Source organism: Cydia strobilella, chromosome 18 (genome assembly GCF_947568885.1).
Source record: "Cydia strobilella chromosome 18, ilCydStro3.1, whole genome shotgun sequence".
Classification (NCBI taxonomy): Eukaryota; Metazoa; Arthropoda; class Insecta; order Lepidoptera; family Tortricidae; genus Cydia; species Cydia strobilella.
In genome coordinates this window covers 16,188,068-16,216,057 of record NC_086058.1, presented here as the reverse complement: position 1 = coordinate 16,216,057, position 27,990 = coordinate 16,188,068, and the positions used below count along the sequence as shown (strand labels likewise).

Here is a 27,990-nt window from a genome sequence, read left to right as displayed (position 1 = left end):
GCTTATTATTTTATTAAATTAAAAACCTTAACATAATATTTACAAAACTATTTACGAACGCACAGCGTTAAAATTAGGCTTCAGGTTTCTTCATTTAGGTATTTTTAACGTATAAAAAAACCTTCCTCGACTTACGGAAAATTACGTCGCTTATGGGCAAAAACTAGGACATGGTACAGCCTAGTCGAGGGGATATATTTTTTTTTATATCTTGTCCGGCAAAGGTAACCACAATATCTACCGCGCGTGGTTACGTGACCACGGACAGACCGTGCCTACTCCCGCTTGGAGTACCGCTTCCAGTATCTCCGCACGTCGTCGTGTCCCGCGCGCGTGACGACGACGGTGCGCGTGCGCTCGGCCTGCCAGATCAGCACCTTGGCGCCGCGCGCGTAGTCGCGCAGGGCCGCGAAGTCCGCCTGCAAGAATACCATTTTACCGAGTTTGTGTATACTCTAACCCCTCGCTTGATATACAGGATGGAATTTCTAAATGGGTCGGTGAGGGAAGCTACCAGATCCCGTGCTGCTAGCTGCTACGCGAAAACGGCCTTAGAAGACCTACCCTCCATTTCAAATTAATGAGATTGGCGTTTACAGATTTTGGAAAAAAGCATACAGGGTGCGAGAAAAAGGTCATTTTTGACAAACTTTTTTTTGATGCCGATCGATCCCGTTCCTATCCAGGATTAAAAGCTTGTATGGGACCAAAAATAAATAAACGGCTAGAAAAGCTACAAATCGAGGAAAACTTTTCCCATACAATTTGTATGTTGATACTCCTCAAACGGAATCAATTTTTTTAATAAAAGGGACACGATGAAACAGGATTTTCATATACATTAATAGAACAAAGTAGGAGTGAACGAACGGTGACCTGCGAAAGGAACTGATTGTAAACGACGCCCTCGGTGTAGATGGCGCGGTTGCGCTCGCTCTCCCACAACTTGATCTGATCCACCACCGTCGGAGGTAAAACTGATTCCGACCGGATACCGCCAGTGTCCGCTTTTAACATCTGAAAATTTATATTAAATATGAGATTCTTTAAAAAAAAACACGTTTTTTGTATCGCTTGACCACGTTTGGAATAAAAAAAAATCTAAACTATTTACGTCATCGAGTTTTTTTGGTTCAAAAAGTTTGATTTTTATAAGTTTTATTAACAAAACAAACTGCATTTTGAACATTCTGTGATCCTGTTGCTAATGGAACAGTAAATTCTGCCAACCTGCATCTGCCGTAACAGGGCAGTGTCGTTCAAGGAGTGGAACCATTTTATATAAAAACATTTTTCACCAAAAGAATCAATGCAATGATCCCCACACTAGGCTCAGCCTGCAACGTGGGAATCTAGAACTCAAGAGAAATATCTAAATATCGTATCTTTTTTTTATACCACATCGGTTCTAAACAAGCGCACGGCCCGCTTGTTGGTAAGCAGTCACCGTAACCTATGGACGCGTGCGACACGCTCGGTGTTACATAGGTACCTGCGTGTGCGCGTGCTGCTCGAGGTACTTGATGATCTGCGCGGCCGTGATGCCGCCGCGGAGCGCTTGCCGGATCGAGTCCCGGGTGAGGACACCCACCACCAAGTTAGGGAACCTGCAACAAAGAGATGGCCATTATTCGAATAATTTTTTATCAGAATAATCATTCGAATAAACAATAATTCACGACTTTTTTATTCACGAATGATTTATTCGCGAATAATTTTATTCGTCATTCGTGAATAATTTTGTTATTCTTATTCATTCTTTATTCCCTTTTCCTAAATTCTTAATTCCTCTCAAAAGCCCCGAGAAAATTAATTGCCGCCACCTAAGAATTGCTGGTGTATTAAGTGGTCATTCTGTTCAGGAGACTCGAAATAAATGGAAACATTCATTTTTATGCTCAAACAACTAACAATCTTTCATCCTAAACACGTATACACTCTAAGTCAGAGGTTTTTAAAATGAAAAGGCGACATACCTATAACGAGCTCCGCGAACAGTCCCAGCAAGGCCGCTTGTAGGCTAGTCTGTGTGTACGAATACATCTTGTAGTTGTAGTTGGTCTCCACGACGATGTATCCGCGGGTTGGGATATCTCGGCGTCTCCTCTCCGCTATGTTTTATTAGGAAACAATAAATACCTATAGACGAGCTCTGCAAACAGCCCGAGTAGCGCCGCCTGCAAGCTGGTCTGTGTATACGCGTACACCCTGTAGTTGGTCTCCACGACGATGTATCCGCGGGTATCCGCGGGTTGGGATATCTCTGCGTCTCCTCTCACACTCGCTATGTTGAGCGCCAGGCGGGTCGGGTAGAAGCGGCCGGCTTTGCGCTGAAATATAAGGAGTGTAAGCCACTGAAAGTGATACCTTTTGTAGGTAAACACACAGAAAGTATTACTTTTTCACATGTATGTGGAAAAGTATATTTTTAATTTACTTTTTTTATTTTATTTATTGAATAAGGAAACAAATTACAGTTTGTTAGATTAGTACAAGACCCATCGTAGGCAAAACCTTATGGAGGTTTGTGTGCCGATGGGGAGTTCGAGAATAACATAAAGAAAAACAATATTATATCCTATATCTTATCATAAGTATGATTCTTAGTATACATAGCTTGTGTCGTTAGTTTTTAATAAGTGCATTTTAACGACTTTTTTAATATGTTTACCATTTAAATATTTAGCACAAACAACTTCTGGCAGATCATTCAATATTTTGGGTAATATATATGTGTACAGCCTAGTGCCATATATGTTGTTATATTTGGGTAAACAATATTTATTTTGGTTCTGTAGACTTCTTAGTTTTGTACATCTTTTGTGTTCTTTTAGTTTAGTAGTATGGTGATATTCTTCTGTTAGTATGGCTAGTTTACACATATTTTGAACTGGGAGTATATTACAGTATTTGAAAAGTTGGGAATAGTCTGTTTCGTACTTCTTTTTGATATGCTTAGGTACAAGTGTCTTCAATAATCTTATTTGTAAGTTATATATTTTTTCTATATATGTTTTATAGGTTTTACCATAAGTACTCAGAGCGTAACCGATCACAGAGTCAGCAAGGGCTAAGTACAACATACGTAGGGTTTTGTACGGTAACTTATATCTTAATGTTGACATTTTACTTAGGATGGCTCTCAACTTATCGCACACATAATTAATGTGCGGTCCCCAGCTGAATCTGTGGTCGATTATTAACCCAAGGTACATGTGCTCTATGACCACTTCAATTTTTTCACAGTTACAAGTTGTGATATTATGCTGGTGCAGGCAGCTATGTTGGTGTGCAAATACAGTAATATTATGAGTAGAGACTAAAATGACTGAAAATGACACCCTATAATTGCACCCTTTTGTACTTAATTCTAATTCAGAATAGGGATGTTGACAATGGGATTGGCAACTGTCAAAGGTTTGCAGAGATGGCGCCATCATAGCTTGTCCCTTTTTCTATGAGATTTGGCTTAAAGGGCTGGCATCCAGGGCATTAAAAAAACAAAAATTTGACACATTTCTAGGGATTGACAGGGCAAGCTATGCTGGCGCCATCTGCTAAACAATTCGACCGGCCAACCCCATTGTTTAAAACTGTTTTCATTTCACACGTAATTAGTGCAAAAAAACTTTTTTTTTTAATTTTAATAAAAAATACTTTAATTACTTTAGTATTTAAATTTCGCGCAAAAACGCTCCAAGCTGTCACGTGATCTGGATGACGTAACGATGTGATAAACAAACTGCTGTCAGTCCCAGAGGACCACCAGGTTTGACAACTTGTCTGTGCGTGTTTCTCACACCGTGACGTCACGCGCTCCGATTTGCGTTTGCAGTCACGTGATGCTGGACATTATTTTAAATACTTTTAATTATTTTTAATTAATTTAATTTTTTAATTAATTAATTGATTGATTTTCAACATTCTAATATTCCCTGCTATGGTAAAAATATACCATCTATATATAGAATTGAAAAACCAGAACGGGATAAAAACGAGGGAAGAAGCGAGATGACGCCTTACAAATTTCTGAAAAAGTTTTTGACACGTTTCTCGAATACGACGCACGTATGATAAGAAAAAACTGTTCAAATCTATTTTCTAAATATGAGAATAGAACTAGAGCATAAAAACTATCGCTTTCGCTGCGTATGTTATGAACCCTGGTAGGGTTGAATGCTGAAGGGATAGACTACATAGTAAGGTCGGTATTGAAGTAAACATAAGACAAACCCTTTATTTCACTTACGCGAGCGGAGCCGCGGGCCGCGGGTCCGTCTAGTTTTATATATTCGCGATTTATGTTAACATCCCTATTGAACCTACCTTCCTCTGGTACACGAGGCCGAACTCGCGGAGATGCTGCAGGAACACCAGCATGTTGTTGCTCATCCCCTCCGTGCTGTAGTCCTGCAACCAAACATATACTCACTATAAAACCTGATACTTATAAGCCAGATTAGGAAATTTTCTACAATAATAAGGACACAGTTGCTTAAGCAACCTTTCCAGGCGGCCTAGCCAAGGTGACAATCGCTATCACTTCGACACCGAATCGCTTTGTGTGTCTCTATCAGATCACTCTTACATATTAGTGTGACAGTGACAGCTGCGTTTCGTTCGCTACGGAGCGTTCGCGATTGGCATGTTGTCTACGGGGCCTGATTACTTTTCAAAGCGTGTTACAAGCTTCCTAATCTTTCTTTTGTAAATTTAGCTTTCTACCAATTTTCCTGTGTATAGTGTGTATACTAGCGTGCTTACGGCGCGCCTTAAATGTCGAGTTACACACTTCAAACAAGAAACTGATGGAACAGGCCAAGATTCCACGTTAGTAGAAGTTCAACAACAGTCGCCTTATTGCTAGGAAAGATACTTTCCAGGAAACTATTTGTGTTTCGCCTACCTTGCCCAGAGTGCTGAAGCTCAGCTGATAAAGAAACGCTAGGCATTCTGCCGCTGATAAACTTCTCTTCTCTGCTGTATGGAGGTAGTGCTGCAGGAACAGCCACACCTGCTTGGCGGTGCTCAGCAGAAGGAACTGGAAGCCGGCGCGGGTTATCACTGCTGAACCGTCCTCGGCGTCTCTACAAATAAACAAATAAAGTGTGCTGAAATAGTACATTATGATACAAGGTGCGAAAAGTTGGAAATTTGCAATCACCGAATGGAGTGTTTTAAATCGACACAAGTTTCCATTTCCTACTTTTCGCACTTATATCGTAATGTACTATTTTCACTTGAGGTGTAGCCGCGCGCGTCAGGTGACATCGTTGGCGGTTAAAATAAGGCTGAAGATGCCAAGTAACCCCTACTAATGGTTTGCCAAATCCAATTATAACAACATTTGATTTATACATATTATGGTAAAATAAGGAATGATTATGAAAACTTTGTATACCACCTATTTATGCAAATAAATATTCTGAATGATTGAAAGAAAACCAAAGTTGGTAGGTACATAAAGAAACCTTTTAAATTATTTGATATTTGCATGTAATTTTACGTTTAAAAATAGCGTCGTCCACCAGTTCACCATGTTATGCAAGTAGGTATGGAACAACCGACCTGGTCATTAGCCCAGCATGGAGTAGGATCCTCACAGCATCAGCGGAGATGCCCTCGGTCTGCGCGGAGCCCACCATGTAGTGGAGCACGCATTCCCACCGCTCCAGCGCGTACGCGTCCAGGAACGCTACGTCGCGAGCTTTGCCGTCTGGCTCGAGAGACATGGACATGCTCCATGGCCGCCCACTAGTCATGTAAACAAAACTAATTAAGTACTGCTTCAAAATAAACACAGTTCGGATATGCCATTCATGGTTTACAGGAAAATACCTGCCAAAATGTACATTACTTGGTCCATTTCCAGCACTTCTAATTACAAAGTGTTTTGTACATTAATATCACAGAAAAATATTCTAATTTCGCTTGGTCTGAACTGAACATTCCTTGGCAGGTATTTCATAGAACTAAAGTTAGAACTTATAAAGTTGTTCAACATATAATGCTACAGGTGACCAGTAATTTTTTTTGTGTGTTAGTCTCTTTGTGATAACAACTGTACAATGCAAGCATCGCACATTTCTCGCGTCAGCATTTAATATAATGAATGATTGCAGTTTATGCGATTACGCTTTAATTCGATTTATATTTCAGTTTACGTACATACGTGCTCCTAGCTAGTACTCATTATATACCTTGGTTATAAATAAAGACATATACATAAATCAGTGTTTCCATCAAGATATCAATCAACCATCAAGATCAAGAATCATATCAGCTCAGATGTACAACCCGTACATCTTTTGGTCCTTCGAAGCTTATCAGTGACTGTGGCAGTGAGTTCGTCCAAACGGCCTCCCACAAGCGGGTCTCACCGTGCGGATTGTCATTGTCATAGGAGTATCAGTTCATCATCGAAGATCATCATTATCAAGATTATCAAGAGACGTCTGCTATCAAGCCAAGTAAGAGAAATCTGCTACGGCAAATAAAATCAATATCAAACATCAAATCAGTGGCCACAGTATTATCAATTATTTATTGATTAATACTTATTATCAATATCAACTTTAATACCTATCAATCAATCAAGATGAGTTTAGAAAAGGAAATGGAAACGATTCGCAACGAACAAAATCAGCTCATGGCCAGTATGAACAGGCTATTTGAGAACTACAAAAAAGATGGTCCAAGCCGCCGAACTGTGTCTAACATCAATAACAAGTTGACCGGCCTCGACGGATTTTGGCAAGAGTTTCAAAACAATCATGCAAGGTTGGTAGCATTCCAGAACGAAGATTGCACTTATTATGCCGAAAAGATTTATAACAAAACCAAAACCTTCTACGAATCAGCTCGGTCTGTATTGCTAGATCATTTGGATACAGCTAAAAAGGCTCCTCTATCACCGAGGCCTAGGCCAATCTCACCGAAGCGAGCAGAACGTTCAACACACCCTTCGCCAGAAATGTCCAATTGGGCAGAAGAAAAAACAATAAACACTAAAAATGAAGAAGTGCACCCTGAGCCATCAAATCATCAGAGCCGCGCCGTCCCTCAACCACAACAATCTGAAAATCAAGAAGAGACGGACATCCGGGCTCCAGTCAATCCAGGGTTCGCAATTCCACCTATTTTCAATTTCACCGAAAACCCAAGCGTCGATGCTGCCAAATTATCAGAGAAGATGAGAAAACAACAGAGCAACTTCAAGGCCTTCGCGCGTACTTTACATTACATCGACCTCTCCACCGTCAATGAAAGGTGGGAATTGGAAGATTTACTCAAATCAGTCCAGTCTCGTTGGACAACAATTGACACTCTTCACTGGGACATCGACAGTGAACTTTTCGAAGATGACGAAACCTACAATCAAACGTTCTGCAAATATGAGAAGAAATTCCAAGACATCAAAAAATCTATCAATTCGAAAATATGGTCCATGGCTCACCGGGAGAAATCAACCCCCGTCATGGACATACCGCCGTTTAGTGGGAATTACCAACAGTGGGTTTCATTCAAGGATCTATTTAATGAAGCCATACATCAAAATCGCTCCATGTCCAACGCACAAAAGATGCAATTCTTGAAAAATAAGGTCAGAGGTGAAGCTGAAAAACTCATTCAACATCTCAACATCAGCTCAGAAAATTATGACACCTGCTGGGAAATCCTAAACCACAGGTACAACAACACAAAACTGATTTTCACCGCCCACCTCAATAACCTGTTGTCGCTATCAACAATGCAACAACAATCGTATCAACTAATCAAGCGTCTACATGACACCACCAACGAGTGCCTAAACGCCATCAGGAACCTCGGCGTGGACACCTCGTCATGGGATCCGCTCATCGTCCATATTTTATCACAAAAGTTGGACGCGGAAACTCATACGGAGTACGTCGAATCATTGAAGAACCCACGTGACTTGCCGACCTTAAAGGAGTTTCTAGATTTCCTAGAAATGAAGTTCACATCATTTGAAGCAAGCCGCCGCAAGTTGGACACACCAAAAACACTCCAACAATCAGAAGCATCAAGAAAGCCTTACTACAAATCATTTGTAGGCATTAAAGATACATCATTATCACAAAATAATTCAAATGATGTTAAATCAAGTTATTATCAAAGAAAACATTGCCCAGTTTGTAATAAGAATCACGGCATATTTTATTGCGAAACATTTCAAGGTGCAAAGCCAGAAAGCAAACGAGGCATTATTGCAAGTTTGAATTTATGCAAAAATTGCCTTTACAATCACTACGATAAAGAATGTATTTCAACAAGTCGATGCCGCACGTGTCAAGGAAAACACAATACGCTCGTACATGATGCCTACAGTCAGAAACAAGATACTTCCGACCTACTTAATAAACGGAAAACTGTTGCAACAATTACGCAAGAATGTAGGAATAATATAGAAGTTTTATTAGCAACCGCCCTCATCAAAGTAAGGGCAGTAGATGGAACTTATCACATTCTGAGAGCTTTTATTGATCCTGGAGCACAGATGTCACTGATCACGGAGGCTGCGGCTCAACTTCTACAAATACCCCGAGAAAGCTGTGAAGATACTATGTATGGCCTCGGCATTAATGGAAACACCTGCAACGGTGTTATAAACGTCACCATGTCATCAATGCACTGTGACTATCAATTTGATGGCGAGTTATTTATCATGAATAAACTCACTCTTCCACTACCGAATCAAACCTTCGTCAAACCCGATCTGTCGCACTTAAGAGGACTTCCACTGGCAGACCCGGATTACAACATCAGCCGCCATATCGATATAATCTTAGGAACAGAAATCTACGCTAAATTCGTCCAAAATGGAACAATAATAGAAGGCGACGGCCTCCCTGTAGCCCAGAAAACAAAACTTGGGTACATCATAAGCGGGAAGGTCCCATTGCCATCGTATCAATGCTGCACCGTCGTCAACAATATGACTGATATCTCGCGCTTCTGGACCATAGAAGACATCAATGAAACATCAAATTTGTCATCAGAAGATCAACATTGTATAAACTTCTACCGCGAAACTACATTTCGACAAGAGGACGGAAGATACGTCGTTCGATTGCCCTTGAAGCCAGAGATGGAAAATGCTCTAGGACATTCAAAGAACATGGCCATAGCACAGTTCAGGCAACTCGAGATCAAGTTTCGAAAGGATCAAAATATCGAGAGAGAGTACAAGAAGTTTATTCAAGAATACATAAGTTTAGGCCATATGCGCGAATGTACAGACGAAATCGACGGGCCACCCAATTCGACAATAGAGTGCTTTTTGCCACATCACTGCGTGAAAAGACCTGAATCAGCAACTACATCTCTTAGAGTTGTGTATAACGCGTCTTCCAAAACGTCAAATGGAACAAGTCTGAACGACATCATGTTCAGCGGACCCAATTTACAACACGAATTATTGTCACTCATCATTAAGTGGAGACAATATAAGGTCGCGTACGTTGCAGACATAGAAAAAATGTTTAGAATGATTGGTATAAACATTAAAGATCAAAAATATCAGAAGATCATTTGGAGAGACAACGAACATCAAAGGTTTCGCGAATACGCATTAACGACCACAACCTACGGCACCAAAGCTGCCCCCTGGTTAGCCATGATGACGCTAAGACAGCTGGCCAAGGACGAACGCCACAATTACCCCGAAGCGACTAAGGTCGTAGAAGAGAGTTTTTACATGGATGATCTTCTACACGGCTGTCACGATCTCGAATCAGCAAAGAAAATGAAACAAGATTTGATCGACCTATTAAAATCAGGAGGGTTCAATCTTCGCAAATGGACATCAAACACGCCCGAATTACTGCAAGGAGCTATCAAGTCTCAAGATCAGCAACAAACTTTCGAATTCAAAGATCAAGAAACAACGAAAACACTGGGTCTACGCTGGCACCCGCAAGAAGATATATTTACTTTCCAACTAAAAATAACACCACTATCAACTCAAACATCTATCACAATGACAAAGAGAGAGTTACTGTCAAGTATAGCGAAAGTATTCGACCCTCTGGGGTGGCTGTCGCCAGTAACCACAAAATTGAAGTTACTGTTTCAAAATGTCATATCAAATGACATTGGATGGAACGATCAAGTACCCCATAATATCAAGAAGGAATGGTACACAATTTCACAAGACCTACAAACTATCAAAGAAATCAAAATCCCGCGTTGGCTAAATACCTACAAGAATCAAGACCTTGAACTACACGGTTATTGCGATGCATCGACTAAAGCATACGCGTGCGCAATCTACTGTCGTGTCGTCTCTACCGATGACAAAAAATCAACGCCGCCGCCAGTACTGATAGCAGCGAAAACAAGGCTCATACCGTCCAAGAAATCGGTGACCTTGCCTAGATTAGAACTGTGCGCAGCTCTACTTCTATCAGCCCTCATGGAGAAGATCAAGCAATCCCTATCTGAAAACAATATCAAATTGGTCTGCTGGTCGGACAGTACAGCAGTGCTGGGCTGGCTAAACGGCGAACCTAGCAAATGGAAGCCATTTATAGCCAACAGGGTTACGAAAATTACAAAAATCATACCGCCGACTTGTTGGAACTACGTCAAGTCCGAAGAAAACCCGGCCGACTGCGCTAGTCGCGGAATCACGGCCCAGCAATTACTAAAGCATCCTCTTTGGTGGAATGGTCCAAACTGGCTATCAACATACAGTGAAAATCAAGAAAGGCCCACATTCACTACGGATCAAGAGGTTAAAACATCAAAACAATGCCACGCGGTAACATGTAAACAATCAGACGGGGACATTATCAATGAATTAATAAACAAGCATAGCAACATGACTCATTGCACCCGCGTACTCGCATGGATACTACGAGCGGCTTCGCGGCGTCAGCAAAACTCGAGTTACCTAACAGCTGACGAGTTAAGAAGCGCTAAAAATAGAATAATCAAGTACGTGCAAGAAAGAGAGTTTTCAAATGAAATCATCAATTTGAAAACAAATCAATCAGTGGATTTAAAAAGCAATATTTTGAAATTAAGACCTTTCCTGGATCAACACGGAATGTTACGCGTTCGAGGACGACTTCATAACGCACACATCAGCTGGGAAATGAAGCATCCACTTATCGTTCCATATAGAGGTCGCCTGACGGAGCTGCTTATAGATCAAGCACATAAAGCTGTTTTGCCCGGAACCGCCAAACTCACTCACTCCAAGCTAAGAGAATCAGTCTGGATTGTAGGAGGTAATAGAGCAACGAAAAATCTCCTACGCCGTTGCATAACGTGCCTTAAGCAGAAACCTCCAAAGCTATCACAACTCATGGGTGACTTACCTGAATCAAGGTCAAATCCATCAAGGCCATTTTATAATACCGGTGTAGACTATACAGGATACGTATCAGTGAAGGCAAGCAAGGGTCGCGGCATCAAAACGACTAAGGGCTACATTGCTGTGTTTGTCTGCATGGCGACAAAAGCTGTGCACTTAGAGCTAGTTTCAGACCTAAGCTCAGAATCATTTCTGGCCGCTCTACGCAGAATGTCCGCCCGGCGTGGAGCACCCCGTCACATCTTCAGTGACAATGGCACGAATTTTACCAAAGCCAACAAAGCAATAAAAAGGGAGTATGAAGAGATCACTGCCTCGCTAGATGAATCATTCTTCAAAGCCATCAGCGATATGAACATCAGCTGGCACTTCAATGCACCTTCGTGGCCCAGCGCGGGCGGCCTGTGGGAAGCCGCCGTCAAAAGCCTCAAACATCATCTTCACCGAGTGCTGGGAGAACAACACCTAACCTTCGAAGAATTTTCGACTCTATTAGCACAGATAGAGGGTTGTTTGAATGCACGTCCACTGTGTGCATTGACCGAAGACCCTGACGACTTGGACTATATCACGCCGGCACACTTTTTAGCAAGTGGTCCGACTCTCCACATCGTTGAGACTGAAAGGGACGAGCGTACACGGTGGCGCCTAACACAGAAAATATTCCAAGATATATGGAAAAAATGGCAAACTGAATACTTGTGTCAGTTACAATCACGCTGTAAATGGACGCAACCCAAGCCCAACATTGAGATCGGCGACGTCGTAATCATTCACGACTCAAATCTACCTGCCGGCAAGTGGGCCCTTGGCAGAGTATCAGATGTTCATGCAGGAAAGGATGGTTTAGTCCGTGTCGCTTCAGTAAAGACAAAAAACTCAATAATCAAAAGGCCCATCATCAAGCTGTCAAAACTGCCAGTATCAGAAAATGAAGCATCAATCAGTGAAGAACAGAAAGAAAACTTATCGGCCACGCCCCCTGCAAGACAAACAAAGCAAAGAAAACCAACAAAATCCAAACTCATTGGTTACATCACTATGGCGCTTATGCTGTTTATGTTATTTATATCGCCGGCACAATGCACTCATGACGTATCACGTTTCAAAGACAGTCAAGGCATTTACTTTGATAAAATAACAAATATGAAACTGGCACGAGACGAGTGGAAACTTGTAGTATATTATGACATCAATCCATACTGGGAAGGATCAGAACTATTTTCCAAATACATCAAGCACTTGGAAAATATGTGTCACGCCATTAAAAATAAACAACAGTGCAACATCGTACTCAATCAACTGCGACACGCCTATTCGGAATTAAAATACTACGACAGCATGCTACTCGGTCAACGCGTCGAATCACCACGAAAGAGGAGGGCATACTTCAACGCCGTCGGTTCGGCGTGCTCGACGATTAATTCGCCGGACAATACCAGAAGGACATCGAACTGACCAGAGCTAATGAGAAACACTTGGCTGGAGGAATCAAACCTCGGTTATAGAAGCGGAAGCCAACCTACTAAAGAGAGTTGAAACATCAATGCAAAATCAGCACAAAACTTTCGACCGAGCACAATCACATTGGACAACCCCCTGAGAGACAAGATCATCGCGTCGCGGCAACTGCGCTCAACTCTACAAATACTTCTATGTTTAGGGGATTTACTTCTATCAAATAATTTCATTCCACTTAAATGTTATTTCACTCTAACAATCAGTTTTATATAAAGATATCTCAGCATCTCTTATCAACTTCTCATCTCCTGGCGGGGAATATGTACAATGCAAGCATCGCACATTTCTCGCGTCAGCATTTAATATAATGAATGATTGCTGTTTATGCGATTACGCTTTAATTCGATTTATATTTCAGTTTACGTACATACGTGCTCCTAGCTAGTACTCATTATATACCTTGGTTATAAATAAAGACATATACATAAATCAGTGTTTCCATCAAGATATCAATCAACCATCAAGATCAAGAATCATATCAGCTCAGATGTACAACCCGTACAACAACAACCACAAAAAACAATGTGTTATAGATAAAAAACAGTAATTAATTAATGGTAATGGTATTGATGAAATAATGTTAATCTGGTATGTGCCAAAACATTTCAAGAGTAAAATGTCTTACCCGCCTAGCAGAGCAACCTTAAGGTTCTTCTTAAAGGACTGCGCCAGCATCCAGCCAGGTAAGCCTCCCGGAATGGGTGCGTCTTGCCACACCGACAGCTCTGACAGGGCTTCAGCTGCCTTTATCTGCTCTCTGTAACAATATTTTGATGCTGATTTTGTCTTGCAAAAATGCGCCGGCATGACAATTGATGATTTCTTAAAAGTAATTTCTCTAGACAACTTAGGTACTCCTAATTAGTGCCCATTGTTATGTAAGCACATTCTATATATTTTTGGTATCTTTACCCAATAAAGTCAAATTATAACACATCTCTTGATCAGAGATTAATCTCATTAATTTGTTTAAACAAAGTCTAAACCTAAATTAGCCTGAGGCATTTTTCCCAGGAGACTGGCTGCGTTCCCCCTCTGCACAGTGAGGCTTAGTTTTTGCACAATGAATGCACCAGCTCGAAGGTTGCCAGACACCCAGGCTAGTTTTCTACATGAAACGAGCACAAGTGACTTTGTCAGCATTAAATAGTGATGACGATTGATAAAAACTAACCTATTTATAGCATAAAATAGAAATATTTATTTGCTTGAATATGTAACAATCAGATCTTATAAAATAGTAACACAGTATTCAGTTGACACAACATCAACATGCAAAATATTTAAAAGAATGAACAGGTACTTGCAGGTACTAATCCACTAATTAATGCAATCATTATAACAATATATATATAATAAAACAATGTCAATAAACTGTAATAGATGTCATATATTAAAGAAAAAGTGATGAAGCCCTCCAGTGGGGAAGGTTTGTTTCTAAACTTGTTCCATAATTGTCATTATACATTACATTTTAAAATTTAAATAATTCTTAACACTATAAATACAATGTTCATGTAGCCATTCAGTCAATTTTATCTTAAATACTTTTCCATGCATCAGTTGTCCTTCCCAAAACACAAACTTACTTGGCATGCGCCTGTGAGACCCAGGACGCTACGACAGCCTGCGGCACGGGCTGCTCCACGAACAGCAACCTGATCACGAAGTGCCGCGCCAGCTCCGGCAGCTCTCTGCAACGGAACAACTAGTGGCTGGTGTATCATAAGCAAGTATCAAACAAAGCTTTCCTAACATCAAAGATAGATATAACTCCGTAATAGATAGATACAGTCTAAGGAAAAAACGTGCCTCGAAAATCAAGAAAATTTGATTCTCGTTGAGAGGGCGCTACTAGTTTTGGCCTACAGTCGAATAGATGGCGTTGACGGTTTCGTTTGTTATTTAACAATTTTAACGCATATCAGTGAAAGAACATGGGTCAAAATCATAAAAATAATTAATGCAAATAAAAAAAATCATTTATATATATTTAAATACATTCTATAGTATTTTTATAAATCTTCATTTTTAGTTTTAAAGTGTGTCGACAGATGGCAGTGAATTTACTGGGGTTACAAAATTTACTATGACAGTACCGCTCTAGTATAAGTTACTTTATGCTAACATTAATACCATGCTTTAGAATGTATTTTCCTTTACCTAAGACACAAATCATGAATCAGAGTACAATCTTGTCAGAATACGTGTTCAAACGTCGCAGTAAACTATAATTTTGTATTTGTTGCCAAAAAATAAACATATTGAAACCGATATAACCTAAAAGTAACAGATCATAACTTAGCTATATGTATTTACAAATTACCTGTACACGGCTAGACATATTGTAGGATAGTTGTATAAAGTTTCTAGAAACTGTGCTGACCGGCTTTTTAGATACTCATGAAGATCTTTACACTGCAACGTCGGTGCAGGGTTCAGGTTCAAAGAACTCTTTGATTTAGAAGACTCTGACATTGTGGAACTGTTGACTATTAATGAGACACATATATTTCTATAAGTTATCACTGAAGAAGATGTTTATACAGCAGAATGAGTTATTTAAACATAACTAAAATTATTAACACTATTGTCAGTAGCCAACTACAAACTTTGTTTGACGTGAACGTTCTGATATAGAGTTAGTTCGGTATAATTTTAGACTGGGATACTGCTCATTTTCGGTTTGAAAGTTTCAAATTTAATATTATATTATTGGCTTGTAACCAAATATACATACTGTGCTTTTTAAATGTATTAAATATCAAGACTTAAATTAATTTAATCTTTATTTTTGGAATATGGCAAATGCTATCATACAAAAATAATGTTTTTGAACGTTTCGAACATGACATTTGATATGAATTTGACATTTCTTTTTTTTAAGCTTGTTTCACGCTTTCTTAAAAACGCTTTAATCTGCTTTTGGCTACTTGACAACCCAATAAAAAAATTGTCTATGGTGTAAGAGGTTTAGCATCAACGTATCAACTCAAGTCGTTTTAAGTATGGACGGTAGAGGTAAGGAAATTAATCTTCATGTATCAAAAAGTGACCGTAAAACACAGTAAATAGACGGCGTCACCATACACTGAAGTACCTAGACCATACACCTAGTATTTTATATAGATGTGCACCCGCGCGACCGTGAGGGACCGAACATACGCAATGCGACAAAATTAAAAACACGTTTAACATTCCTGACAACCATAGACATAGTAGTAGTAGTAGTAGTTATAGACATGAAACCGAGCGACCAGGGGTAAGAGAAAGACATATTCATGTATTGACAGGTTAATGTATGGCAGCATAATCCTTTTTCTCTTTCACTCTTATAAATTTCGGTATTTCGCCATCGCCTCCTACCTATGCTGCCATAACATGAAAAAAAACCCGGTCGGTGATAAGGACAAAGCATGGCACTATTTTCTATAGGAATCGCAATAAGACTATCTTTCTCTATCAAAGAGTGTCAGGCCCTTGCTGACAACATACCAGAAACAACCTACGTAATTTGGTCGGTTTATTTGCTGCCCCCCATTTTATCTCTACATTATTATACCTCTATGGTTCATGTCATAGAGTCTCCTATATATTACAATACTCTTTGGTCTCAGAGCCTACCTAGCGCCACCGGAGAGATTAGGAACTATTATTTAAAGCTGAAAGCGGTCACTTTTGCAACAATTCTGCCATCCTTTCTATACCATCCATAGTTTCAAGTTTCATCTCACGGGCTCACAACTTCCTGCAAGAGTGAAAGATCTAATCTGCCAGTGAGCTTTAAAATGTTTTGCACATAGCCGTTGGTTATTTTAAACGTAAATATAAATACCACTTACACAGTCTGGGTTAAAAATCACTTTTTAAAAATAAGTCACAGCAAATACGTTACAGTTATAAATCACTAGCTTTTGCCTGCAACTTCGTCTGCAGGAGTTAGTAATTTGGGTAGCTTATTCTTTATCCAATCTGCTTTTTATTGATTTCCCATACAAACTTCCACCCCCCCTTTTCACCCCCTTAAAGGATGATTTCTGGGATAAAACTACCAAATATACATACTTCTTCCCGGGACTCAAACTATCTCTATACCAAATTTCAACAATCGGTTCAGCGGGTTAAGAGGGAAGAGGTAACAGACAGACAGACACACTTTATTTATTTATTTTATTTATTTGGGGCATCGACAGCAATACAAAAATTAATACAAATCATAGTGAACAGAAAACATAGCCAATAACAGATGTCCACAAAAGTACAATTAACATGCAATAACTAAGTGGAAACAAAAAAATAATAAAAAATTATTCGCGTGTATAATATTATACATATAGTATGGATATACGATCTTTTACATTATTTTGGTTTTTATAAGTACTTAATATAAACGAGGCCGGGGACGGTCTCCAACTAGATGGAGCGATCAAGTAAAAGGGGCCCCATCCTCAACCAGCTTTTGCTCGGTCGTCAGAGACGCGATGGACAGGCACCGATGGAGGCAGATTACAAGAACCAGGTGTGGAGCATCCACATCCACTGATGACCACGATCCTCAGTCATGAGGGAGCGACCACAGAGAGAGAATATAAACTATTTTTTAAAGCGCTTTTCAATATTTTTTAATAAAAAGACACGTCAAGGTTGTTTCTCTTTTTTCTAATGCTAAAAAAACGAACTATAGACTGCATCACAGAACTAAATCAATCTTGATTTAGTTCTGTGGACTGCATGCAAATGGTGCCATTGTGTGGATGGTGGCCTTATAAAAAACGATGAGACTCGATTCCCACCGGCTTGCCCAATTTAATTTGAGCCAATAGGTAAGTAAACAAAAATACTTACATAGGTAAATATGCAGGATGGCCAGAAAATATGTGCATTCCCGTTGCCAGGGAGGTTTTGGGATTAGACTGAGCAACTTTTACTATGGGACCAACCACGAAATCGCGAAAAAATCATTTTACCCTCCCATAGAAAATCGACCAGCCAAAATGTATGAAACAGCCAATTTTTTTTCGCGATTTCGTGGTTGGTCCCATAGTAAAAGTTGCTCAGTATAATCCCGAAATCTCCCTGGCAACGGGAATGCACATAAATATTTTTGGGCCACCCTGTATATTGTTAATTCACATAGATATTGTTCTATACATAGATACGTAGGTATACGTATTGTTAATCAACTATTAATTAAATAAAAGCTAGAATCCATATTTTGGGGAGGTAATTAGAGTGAGACCAAGATAAGTCTGCAACGATTTTGTTAGCACACGTAGTGCGTTATTAAATTTGGTCGTCATAATTTCATACAAGTTTGACGTTTAAAATAACACTTGCACTGTGAGGATAAATTTACCTTCTTTCCGTTTAAATATTTTTCCGTTTTAATAGCAATTTGATCTGACTCAGGTCAGTACCTTTACCTTTGTCTCAGGATTTGTTCTGCAGCAGAACCTTTCGCACGTGGATCAGATTCCATATTTTTAAATTAAGTACTCATGAAAAATTTATGAAATTCAATTTGCCTAAATATAAATGCCCACTTACAGAAGTTTCATAGGAACTTAATTAGGTGCATTGCCATTATGAATTACAAAGTAGATACACTTATAGGTACAGATTGTGTACATTAATTAAAATTCCCCAAGTTTCACAGTAGCTGTACCGTAATAGATAATCTAATTAAAGGTTTAACCTTCTGAGTTGATTTCGTAATGTGGCGCAAGTGTTTCAAGAGCCCAGTGCAACCCGAATACACACTTTACCCACCTACCCATTGGTCAAGTATCAGCTACTTAGGTAAGTAACTGTTTCGTAATTCATGAAAATCGGAGTAATTCGTATATCACAACCAATAGGGCGTTTTGAAAGCTGTAAAGTTGCTTATTACTAGAGATACAGAACGGAGCTAGGCTGAATGTCTGAGATAAAGAAGCTAAATACTTGTTCATAATCCCATACGAAAGAAAAAAAAAGGTTCACCCACACAAACGAACATATGACGCATACTTGTGTATTTCCCCGTGTCCGCACGCGGCGCGCACACACGCGCGCGCGAGTTCACCGCCATTCATTCTCGTCGGCAGATGGCGGATGCAGTAGACGCCCTCCGCTCCGACCGTCAGTCGCGCATAGACAACCGATCGAGCACAGTGTTTTCGCTCAGCACCATTTTGTGTGTATCGTTTCGAACGGGACATTGTGTGTATGTGCTCCGTGAATAATCGACTATCACGAACTATTAGTGTCGAGTCGAATACAGTGTCTCTCTTGCGATATGCCCCCGCGGGGTTCGATGAGATATCTCGGGCGCCCGTAGAAACCGCGCCTCCGTCATGAGCGAGTAATCGTCGAGCGAGCGACGTAAAAAAAGTTAACACAGGAAACATGTCTCGGCGGACCGCCGACGCGGATGCGAGCGAAGGGTTCGAAATTCGAAAGCGGTCATGTCATCGCCTCTCGGATTTCGTATAAGTCACCGTCCAATGTCAAAATCGTGCACGTACCGCGAGCGCCGATACGGGAGCCGCGTACCCTCCGGAGCGTGCGGAAAATGCAATCGTTGATAGTTTGGTGGGCGGTGGTGTCAGCGGCCTGGGCGCTGGCGGGCGCGTGCTCGAGCTCCATCTCCAAGCGGCCGGCGCGGCCCGCGCGGCCCGTCGCCGTCGCGCCCGCCCGCCCGCCGCCGCAGCCGAGGCTCAACGTCACCTTCCCCACCTTCAAGTGCGAGCCCGACTACTCCGAGTACTACTGCCTCAACGGCGGCGTGTGCTTCACGGTGGTCATCTCGGACAGCCCCATCTACAACTGCGAGTGCCGCAGCGGGTTCGTGGGGCAGCGCTGCGAGTTCAAGGACCTGGACGACTCGTACGTGCTGACGAGCCGGCAGCTGATGATGGAGACGGCGTCCATCGCCGGGGGCGCCACGGTGGCGGTGTTCCTCGCCATTCTAGTCTGCTTCGGCGCGTGGGTGCGGCTGCGGAGGCGCGCGCCCGCGCCCAAGGCGCCCGAGAGCGGGCTGCCGGCGCGCGTGCAGCTCGTGGCGCTGGCGCCGCCCGGCCGGCCCGCCGCCGTGGCCGTGCACCCGCCGAGACCGCCCGACCGGCGCTGATGGACGCTAGTGCGATAAGTGTTAAGTTATGTGGATTGAACGAGAATATAAGAAAATTTATGTGATAATTATTTTACGAAGCTTATAATTTATTCGGAAGGAATCTCTTTTGTATATACCGGATCCGTCGATCGTCGTGTCGATAAATTCAGTGTTCCGAGTGTTGTGGATGGTACCTGTGTCGTCGTGTGCGGGAAGCCGGCGGGCCCGGAGCCCGCCACGCTTCCCGGCCTCCTGGATGTTGCGGATCCCTGTTCATTGTATTTATTATTCCTTCGTTGTATCTGAATAGATTGTGATGAAGTGGAAGGTGTGAGGCGGGGAAGGCCCCGGACGCACATTCCATCTCGAGGATAGTGTATGTTACTGGTGTCAGTATTATTTTGTAATGAGTGTTAAGCCGGCAGCTTTACTTTATTTTATAATTTATACCTGTTATCCCTCTGGGATAGTGCTGTATTATATTCGTTTAAAGGCTGAGATGTGGCCCGGAAGGTAGGCTTCTTGTAAATATAGCCCGCATAGGTATTTATTAGATATTTATGATCGTTTATTTATTGACTGCTTTATTTAGTTATCTCCGAGATGAGCCACTGTAAGCCTAACTCGACATAACGGTTGCATTTTCATTTCACCTGCTACGCATGGCCTCGCAAATCACTTATTCCCAATTGTAATCTCATTATGAATCTCCTCCTGTCTTGGTATTTTGTGAAAAATAAAATAACATTGGATGGTGTATAAAATTGTCGGTCTGCAGTCTAACCAGCCATATTGTTAAGTTTCTGTATATTGTAGTTGTAGCTGCTGTCAAAAAACAACAAAATAGCTTGGTGTTGAGATGACACGAGTGGATGAAGGCATATGTTGAACAAGTTAATAGCTTGGTGTTGAGATGACACGAGTGGATGAAGGCGTATGTTGAACAAGTTAACTTTTATGAATATCTTAAGTAAAAAAATTGGAAAGCACGAAATGCAACATGATACCTTCATTCGCCTGTATCTTCTAAACTAAATTTGAACCCAATGTGAGGTGGAGTGGAAGTGTTGTACAGCCACAGTAGGCAAGGCACGGCATGTAGGAAAGGTTGTCTGTTTATTTGTGCCATTTTCAATCAAAAGGGTACTTTTTGTCGGTTGTCAAAAAGGCGCTATTTCCATATAGCTTCAATTTGAAATCAACCTTATTGACAAGCGACAATGTGGTACCTTTTGGTTGAAATGGCACATTTATAACCCTTGTTTAGCCCCAGCTGTGCGAGAGGCTGTTTAGACTGCATGCAACTCAAAAAAATAGCAAATTAGTTAACGGGCTGTGCAGCGCGGGCGGAGCGCTGGGCCCGGGCCTCGCGGGGCCTGGAGCCCCTAGGGCCCGCGGAGGAGCCCCCAGGGGCCCCCGCGACCCGCCCGCGTCCCACGCGGCATTCATCATGAGATTGTTTATATATTATGAACATTCCAAAGTATTTGTAAAATATTACGTACATCGCTAATAATTTCGAAGTATCTGTTAAGACGCTACATTGTTAATTATACAGTTTTCTATTGATCATTTGTTAAAAGAAAATTATACGAAACTAAATCCTTACGGCTGGCTTTTATTAATCTCTATACTACCTAGCTCTCTGTAGGTACCTAAACAGGCTCATGACTACTAAGTAGTCAGTAATTGTATTTAGGAAACATATGTATTGAAATAGTTATTTACGATACAAGTGCGGAAGAGGAAATTCGGAACGAGTGGCGATAAATTAAAACACGACCGCAGGGAGTGTTTTAAATCGACACGAGTTGCGAATTACCTATTCGCACGTGTATCGTACAACGTTTTACAGTACATATGGCCCTTTAAACTTTCGACATATGCACGAAATATGATCATTTACGCACTAGTGCGAGAAAGTAGCACCATATGTACTGTAAATTATTTTATTTAAATATTTACTAATTTTAGTAGGTATAGGTAACTTTGTGCTTACTTTAGACAGATCTCATTAAGTTAATATGAAAATCAGCAATCACTAATTTATTATACATATTTTACTGATTATTAACTTTAGTAAAATATAAGGATTAATATATACATATAACAGTTTGAGCGTGAAGAGTAGAATATACAAATTAGGGGATCACTCGTTAAGTCGTTACTTTCTTTAACCATAGAGTCACCAAAACTAGTTAAACTTGTAATTTCCACCCAGTGTAGATGTAGGATTCTCACTATTTTCTTAAAATAAGATTTGATGTAGAGTTAGACCAAACGCAACGATTTTGATAGCACATGTAGTTATGCAAACAAAGTTAATTTGTTTGTACTTTGTCATAGTGATAATTATAAGAAATCCCTTTGACTTTCATATTATTTCTTATTGTGACAAGGTATTAAGTGGACAAATGGACTAAAAATCAGGTGAAAATAACAAGTATCACTTAACTGAGGCAGTCGGTAAGTGCTGTGACAGATTTTTATTAAATAATTGTAATTCGCCTATTCCACCTATCGCTACTTCATGTTCAGTAAGTAAAAATACGTAAACTAGATTTAGCCCCAGAACGAAATAAACTAAATTTAATTACCTATAAAGGAATCCTGCTAGAAAACCAGTACTAATTTGAACCCCGGGAACCGGCTGAGTTAAAAGGTGGGCCCTATTCATGTAACTCGTACAGTCAGCAAAACTATTAGCTTAGCACTTCTACATACATATTTGTATGCAGGTGCTAAGCTAGTAGTTTTGCTGACTTTACATACTCTGCGATTGAAACTGCTCCACTTACTGCGGCAGTGCCGAAATATTCTTGACCCACATATGGATAAAGAATATACAGTAGGTCGTTTGCTACAGTTTTTATATTAAAATAGTCACGACATGCTCGAAGATATTGATAGTCTTAGTAGGTAGCAATGAAAATGGTTACTTTTGACGGCATTTCCCATATAAAGTGGCTCCTAAATTTTTCGTTGTTTATTATAAAGAAAGAACATGAGAATATAATTTATGTAGGAATTCTAATTAATCTAGTTTATATTAGTTTTTCATACTTAAAATATAAATTTGTCTCTTTTAATATTGTCTTCGGTTACCGCGATAGTTACTCATGAAATAAAACTATGAAAACGGATTATATCGCGTATATTGAATTTATAATACATCCCGACGTTTCGAACTCTTTACAGCGTTCGTGGTCAACGGGTGACTCCCGTTCCGTCCCGTCCCGGGTGTCACCCGTTGACCACGAACGTTGTAAAGAGTTCGAAACGTCGGGATGTATTATAAATTCAATATACGTGATATAATCCGTTTTCATAGTTTTATTTGTCTCTTTTGTTACTGAAATTCGTTGTCATACAGGATTCTACTTTTTGACTTACATCGTCTAAAATCGCCCCCGACATATTTTTGGTCTAAAATTGTGAGCATATGCTTCTGCATGCACCCCTGTACGTTGGTGAACCGATCCAACTTACAGTCCAGTGCAGAGGTAGGTGGTTATAGAGATAACTTTCAGGAACAGGAATAGAATAAAACCTAAATCTGTGTATGTAGAGGCAGCTGCAGAAAAAGACGGCTACAGAGTTAACTTTCGGGAACAGGAATAGGATAGAACCTATGTGTCCTAAATCTACGTATGGTCCTTGTGTAAATCCCCACCCCCAATTACCTACCTATTTCGATTTAATTTCGCAGACTCCTGCAAACATCTTTTAAGCAATAAAAAAAATCAGGCTCTAGTCATTCGTATTTTGTAAGTACCTATTATACCCATGCTTTGTTTTGTCGTAAACCCTTCACTCTCTCATCTTTGACGAACCCCATCGGTTACATCGGTATATTCCCATTTGTCCCCGCTGCACGTGACCGCCGTTATACATGAGGCGAGGATAGTTGGGAATGATTAATATGAATGCACCTTTTTGCTGTTTCTAGCGGGGACAAATGGGAATACACCAGGACGTTCACGTTCCACACTTTAAAAAACCCTGTTCTACATGCAGGGCACTCGTTAAGGTATGTAACTATACCTATACAATAAGGTACTTACGTAGTAACCCAATAACCGGCAAGTAGGTAGCGTTGTCTGGCGGGTGCCGCCCACGCGGCGCGGCGACTCATAATATTTTTCTCCCAATTGTGCAACACTTGTGGTCATTACACTGCGGTCAACAGGTAACGTAGGTATCTACCGGTACTGCGAAATTGTTGAAGCGGTAGGTATCTGGATGTATCCCTATTTGTCCCCGCCGGGCACAAATGGGAATAGGTCCATTCATATGAATCACACCCATCTGTCCCTGACTCTTGTATAGCGGCGGGCACGTGGGGTGGGGACAAATGGAAATACACCAGTATCTGAACAGTCGAGGTGTTCAAAGTTATCTGTACAGGCACCTGAAATAATACCTTGCACAATGTACTAGCGTAGGTACCTACGCTTAAAAACATATAATAGATAAGTATGACACACGCTCTCATGGCTCTTCAAATAAGATTGTTTTAGATATTATTGCGCGCTTCGTTGTGCAAGACAATATGACATAATATATATTTGTAAGGAAAAGTTGAATTTTTGAATTTTATAGATTTAGTTTTTTTAACCGACTCTACGTTGATGGTCTACTCTACCAAAGATAGATTTGGATAGATATACTTAACTCCGTAAAAGATGGATATATACAGTCTTAGGAAAAAACGTGCCTCGAAAATCACAAAAATTTGATTCTCGATCGGATGTCGCTACTACCTTTGGCCTACTCTCGTATAGAGGGCGTTGACGGTTTCGTTTGTTATTTAACAATTTTAACGCATATCAGTGAAAGAACATGGGTAAAAATAATAAAAATAATTAATGCAAATAAAAAAAATCATTTATCCATATTTAAATACATTTTATCGTATAAATCTTCATTTTTAGTTTTAAAGTGTGTCGATAGATGGCAGTGAATTTACTGTGGTTACAAAATTTACTATGTCAGTACCGCTCTATAATATTATATCCTCTTTGAAATAACTATTTCACCACATCAGCTGGTAAAGGCCTATTTTGATTGATTGTTGAAAAACTGATAAGAAAGTTGCATTTTATCAAATTTTATCCACATGTGAGGCAATAAGTAATCAAATGCATATTTCGAGTTGTTTTCTTATGTTTACTGATAGAATTGACTTTTAAATTATGATTTTGAATAATAAATATCTAATAACATTAATTATGAATCGATTTTCTTCGATATTTTACAGTTAGTATTTTCCTTGTGGTCCTCTACCCGGTGTGGTGAAAAATATTATATATATACTAAGAATTTATTCTTTTATGAGTTATTTATTCTTCCTTTTCCTAGTTCATGACTGGGGTTGCAACTTCAAGTCTTGCAACCACATGAGCTCGTTGTTTTAAAAAAGTTTAAGAAAATTTCGAATTTTGCTCCATAACTTCTGCTACAGAAATATTTCACATTCTCCAATTTATGAGGTTAAACTCAGTTCTGTCGTCTAGTAAAAATTCTTACCTAGAAAATTGAGACAGAAAGTCAGTGTTAAAGACAAAGTTCCAATCATAGGGAGATTATAATCAGTCAGCGTTAGCTGCTGCGCGTCCATTGAGCAGTCGTGTAATTTTTATGAATAGCTCCGGACCGGTTGCCGCGGGTTCATTGAGTCTGTTGACGTTCCCGAAAACCTGTGTGCCGGGGTTGCCAGGGAAGGCAAGTAAATCTGGAAGCCCTGGAAAAAATAAATGTAGGCGCACTAGGCGCTTTAACGATAGTACAAACAGCAACACTCTTAACTGTACGTTCGTGGACCTTATTACAAAAGGCAAAAGGTCCACCGATGGACAATTGGGGCATATTCTATGAAAAGGGACCTTATTGTCGTTGGCGCTTACGCCATTATAAACGATGCTCCGATATAAATACAATGCCGCGCGACGCTGTGCGGCGTAAGCGCCATCTACAATAATAAGGTCCCTTTTCATAGAAAATGCCCCAATTAATTAACAGTGTGGGCGGTGATAGGTATATACACTATTCGACAATGCCATAGATAAACGATCTAATTGAGTTGCATTGCCCAATTCACCGCACACTGGCTTGTACTAACTGTTCAATTTTACTCGTAATTAGGTAAAGCTAAGACCTTGATACTGGCGGAATAGTCCCACTGGACTTAAAAGCCATAATTTTAAAAGAATGAAAGTTACAACTGCCAGGGTGACTACTTACCATTCACGGTACAATAGGATCTAAGTAGCAAATTTTCTTTCATATTTAGTATATCGAACATAAAGTATAATGACAAAAGACTAAGAACTAACTACTAGTATTGCTCTAATTACATACCCATTAATCTGTTTCTATTTGAATTGGATAGAAGCCCACCGTATTTAAGGTTAATAAGGTCTACTGTTCTTAAAATTTTGTATAAAACACAAATATTACAACACAAACAAACAAACAAATATTAGCCATATGAATTAAGTATTGTATCCGTGATGTTCAAAAACAAAAAGTCGTATGCTTATTTTAAAGTCTGTGAACTCTAAGTACAAGGAATAAAGTAGAATTTTACTAATGCTGTAATGCACGCGACATGCTAGACAGCCCAAAAAATTTGGGGTGTTAGAATAAAAGTTTCACTTTAATAATTTAAAAGCTAGTTTAACGACAAACTTTGAATCGCAACGATCTTGTAATTTTATGAATAGACGGGATGGGAGTACGGGACCGGTTGCCGCGGGTTCATTGAGTCTTCTTGACGTTCCCGAAAACCTGTGTGCCGGGTTTGCATTTGCAAGGCGGGTCGGCGGGTGCAAGGAAATGACGATAAACGCGCAAGATGGTGCTTGTATCGATTCAGTTCCATCTTCAGTGTGTTTCTAGTTCTCGGTTTAACATTAAAAAATAGATGTAACATTACAATACATTTAATATAAACAATATTTTGCACTACCTACATAATCTCTTGTCGGTGCAGTTCCCTCCAGTCTTTTCTTCCCTTGTCTCATCCCCAAGGAGTCTACCGGCCAAAAAGTAACAGCTGCCAGCTACTTTATTTCTGAGGTCGTATTTGCCTTCCAATACTTACTAGATTCCTAGGGCTGGATTGGATCATCCTAAAGCTAAATTTATAGTATGTTGCTTGTATCAGAGTTTAAATTATCTTACATGTAAGATAATTATCGTTCGCCTGGCAACACTGAGCCGTGTTCGGAATAGGACCGGTGCACCGAAATAGATCGCTTCCAAGTATATTCATCGCTGTTTGGGTTTAGTTTTAAGGATTCGGGAGATCGGAAGGATTTTTTTAAGGAGAATCGAAAAAAATATAGGGATTTTTTAAGGAGAAATTTGTTTGATTTTAATTGTAAAGTAACTTTGGCATGCGGTTAGTCAGGTTACCTATTAGTAGCTGTATTTGGTTTTTCGACAAAGTTGTTTCTTATCTAATCTACCCAGTTAACACAATAAGGTTTACTAAATACTTAATTTAAAGATTAAACATAAAAATTTTTACCGCCTAGAGTAATATTCGAATTAAACTAAAATTCTCAGTAACAAACGTTTATCTCATACGTTATTTCATTTGTTAAAAAAAAAACAATAAAGGACGTACAGTCAATTACAGTAATTTCCCGAGTTAGTTAGATTAAATTTGTTATTCTCCATAGGCTCTTAAGAGTTTGATCTTATTAGCTAATGCAAGCACCCTCCAACTGGAGTTCTCTCCCCCGTTGAAAGTACTCCCTATGCGGAACCCTCCAACCCCCACTGACGGGACACTGGCAGCAGCAACGGTAAGAAATCTTGGGTTCCACAAAGAGATCGAATACCGTTGCCCTCGGGGAATATCGTTCAGAAAACTCGGCACTCTACTAACTAATCTAACTATCCTACTTTTTTTTCGGTGAGGGAGAGAATAATCATATATATGTATATATAATTCAATTTATTTATTTAAGACAACACTGGCCCGTAACGGTTAGTTACAATTAAGGTTAAAAACTAAGTGTTAGTG

At 40.1% G+C, this 27,990-nt stretch overlaps 2 protein-coding genes across 2 annotated transcripts; one reads left to right on the top strand and one right to left on the bottom strand.

Moving 5' to 3' along the window:
* Window positions 1-25: 25 nt before the first annotated feature.
* Window positions 26-15,475, bottom strand: LOC134749327 (general transcription factor IIH subunit 4). Its single transcript, XM_063684242.1, has 10 exons — window positions 15,189-15,475; window positions 14,452-14,556; window positions 13,488-13,619; window positions 5,569-5,754; window positions 4,907-5,087; window positions 4,327-4,410; window positions 2,140-2,330; window positions 1,493-1,607; window positions 877-1,017; window positions 26-419 (listed from the first exon to the last, which is right to left on the bottom strand). Exons 1-10 carry the CDS (start codon window positions 15,338-15,340, stop codon window positions 276-278), a joined length of 1,431 nt encoding a protein of 476 aa, XP_063540312.1. The 5' UTR covers window positions 15,341-15,475; the 3' UTR covers window positions 26-275.
* A 3,213-nt stretch (window positions 15,476-18,688) lies between these two features.
* On the top strand, window positions 18,689-21,563 carry LOC134749328 (protein spitz-like). Its single transcript, XM_063684243.1, has one exon. The coding sequence runs from the start codon at window positions 19,275-19,277 to the stop codon at window positions 19,971-19,973; it is 699 nt and encodes a 232-aa protein (XP_063540313.1). The 5' UTR covers window positions 18,689-19,274; the 3' UTR covers window positions 19,974-21,563.
* Window positions 21,564-27,990: the final 6,427 nt, after the last annotated feature.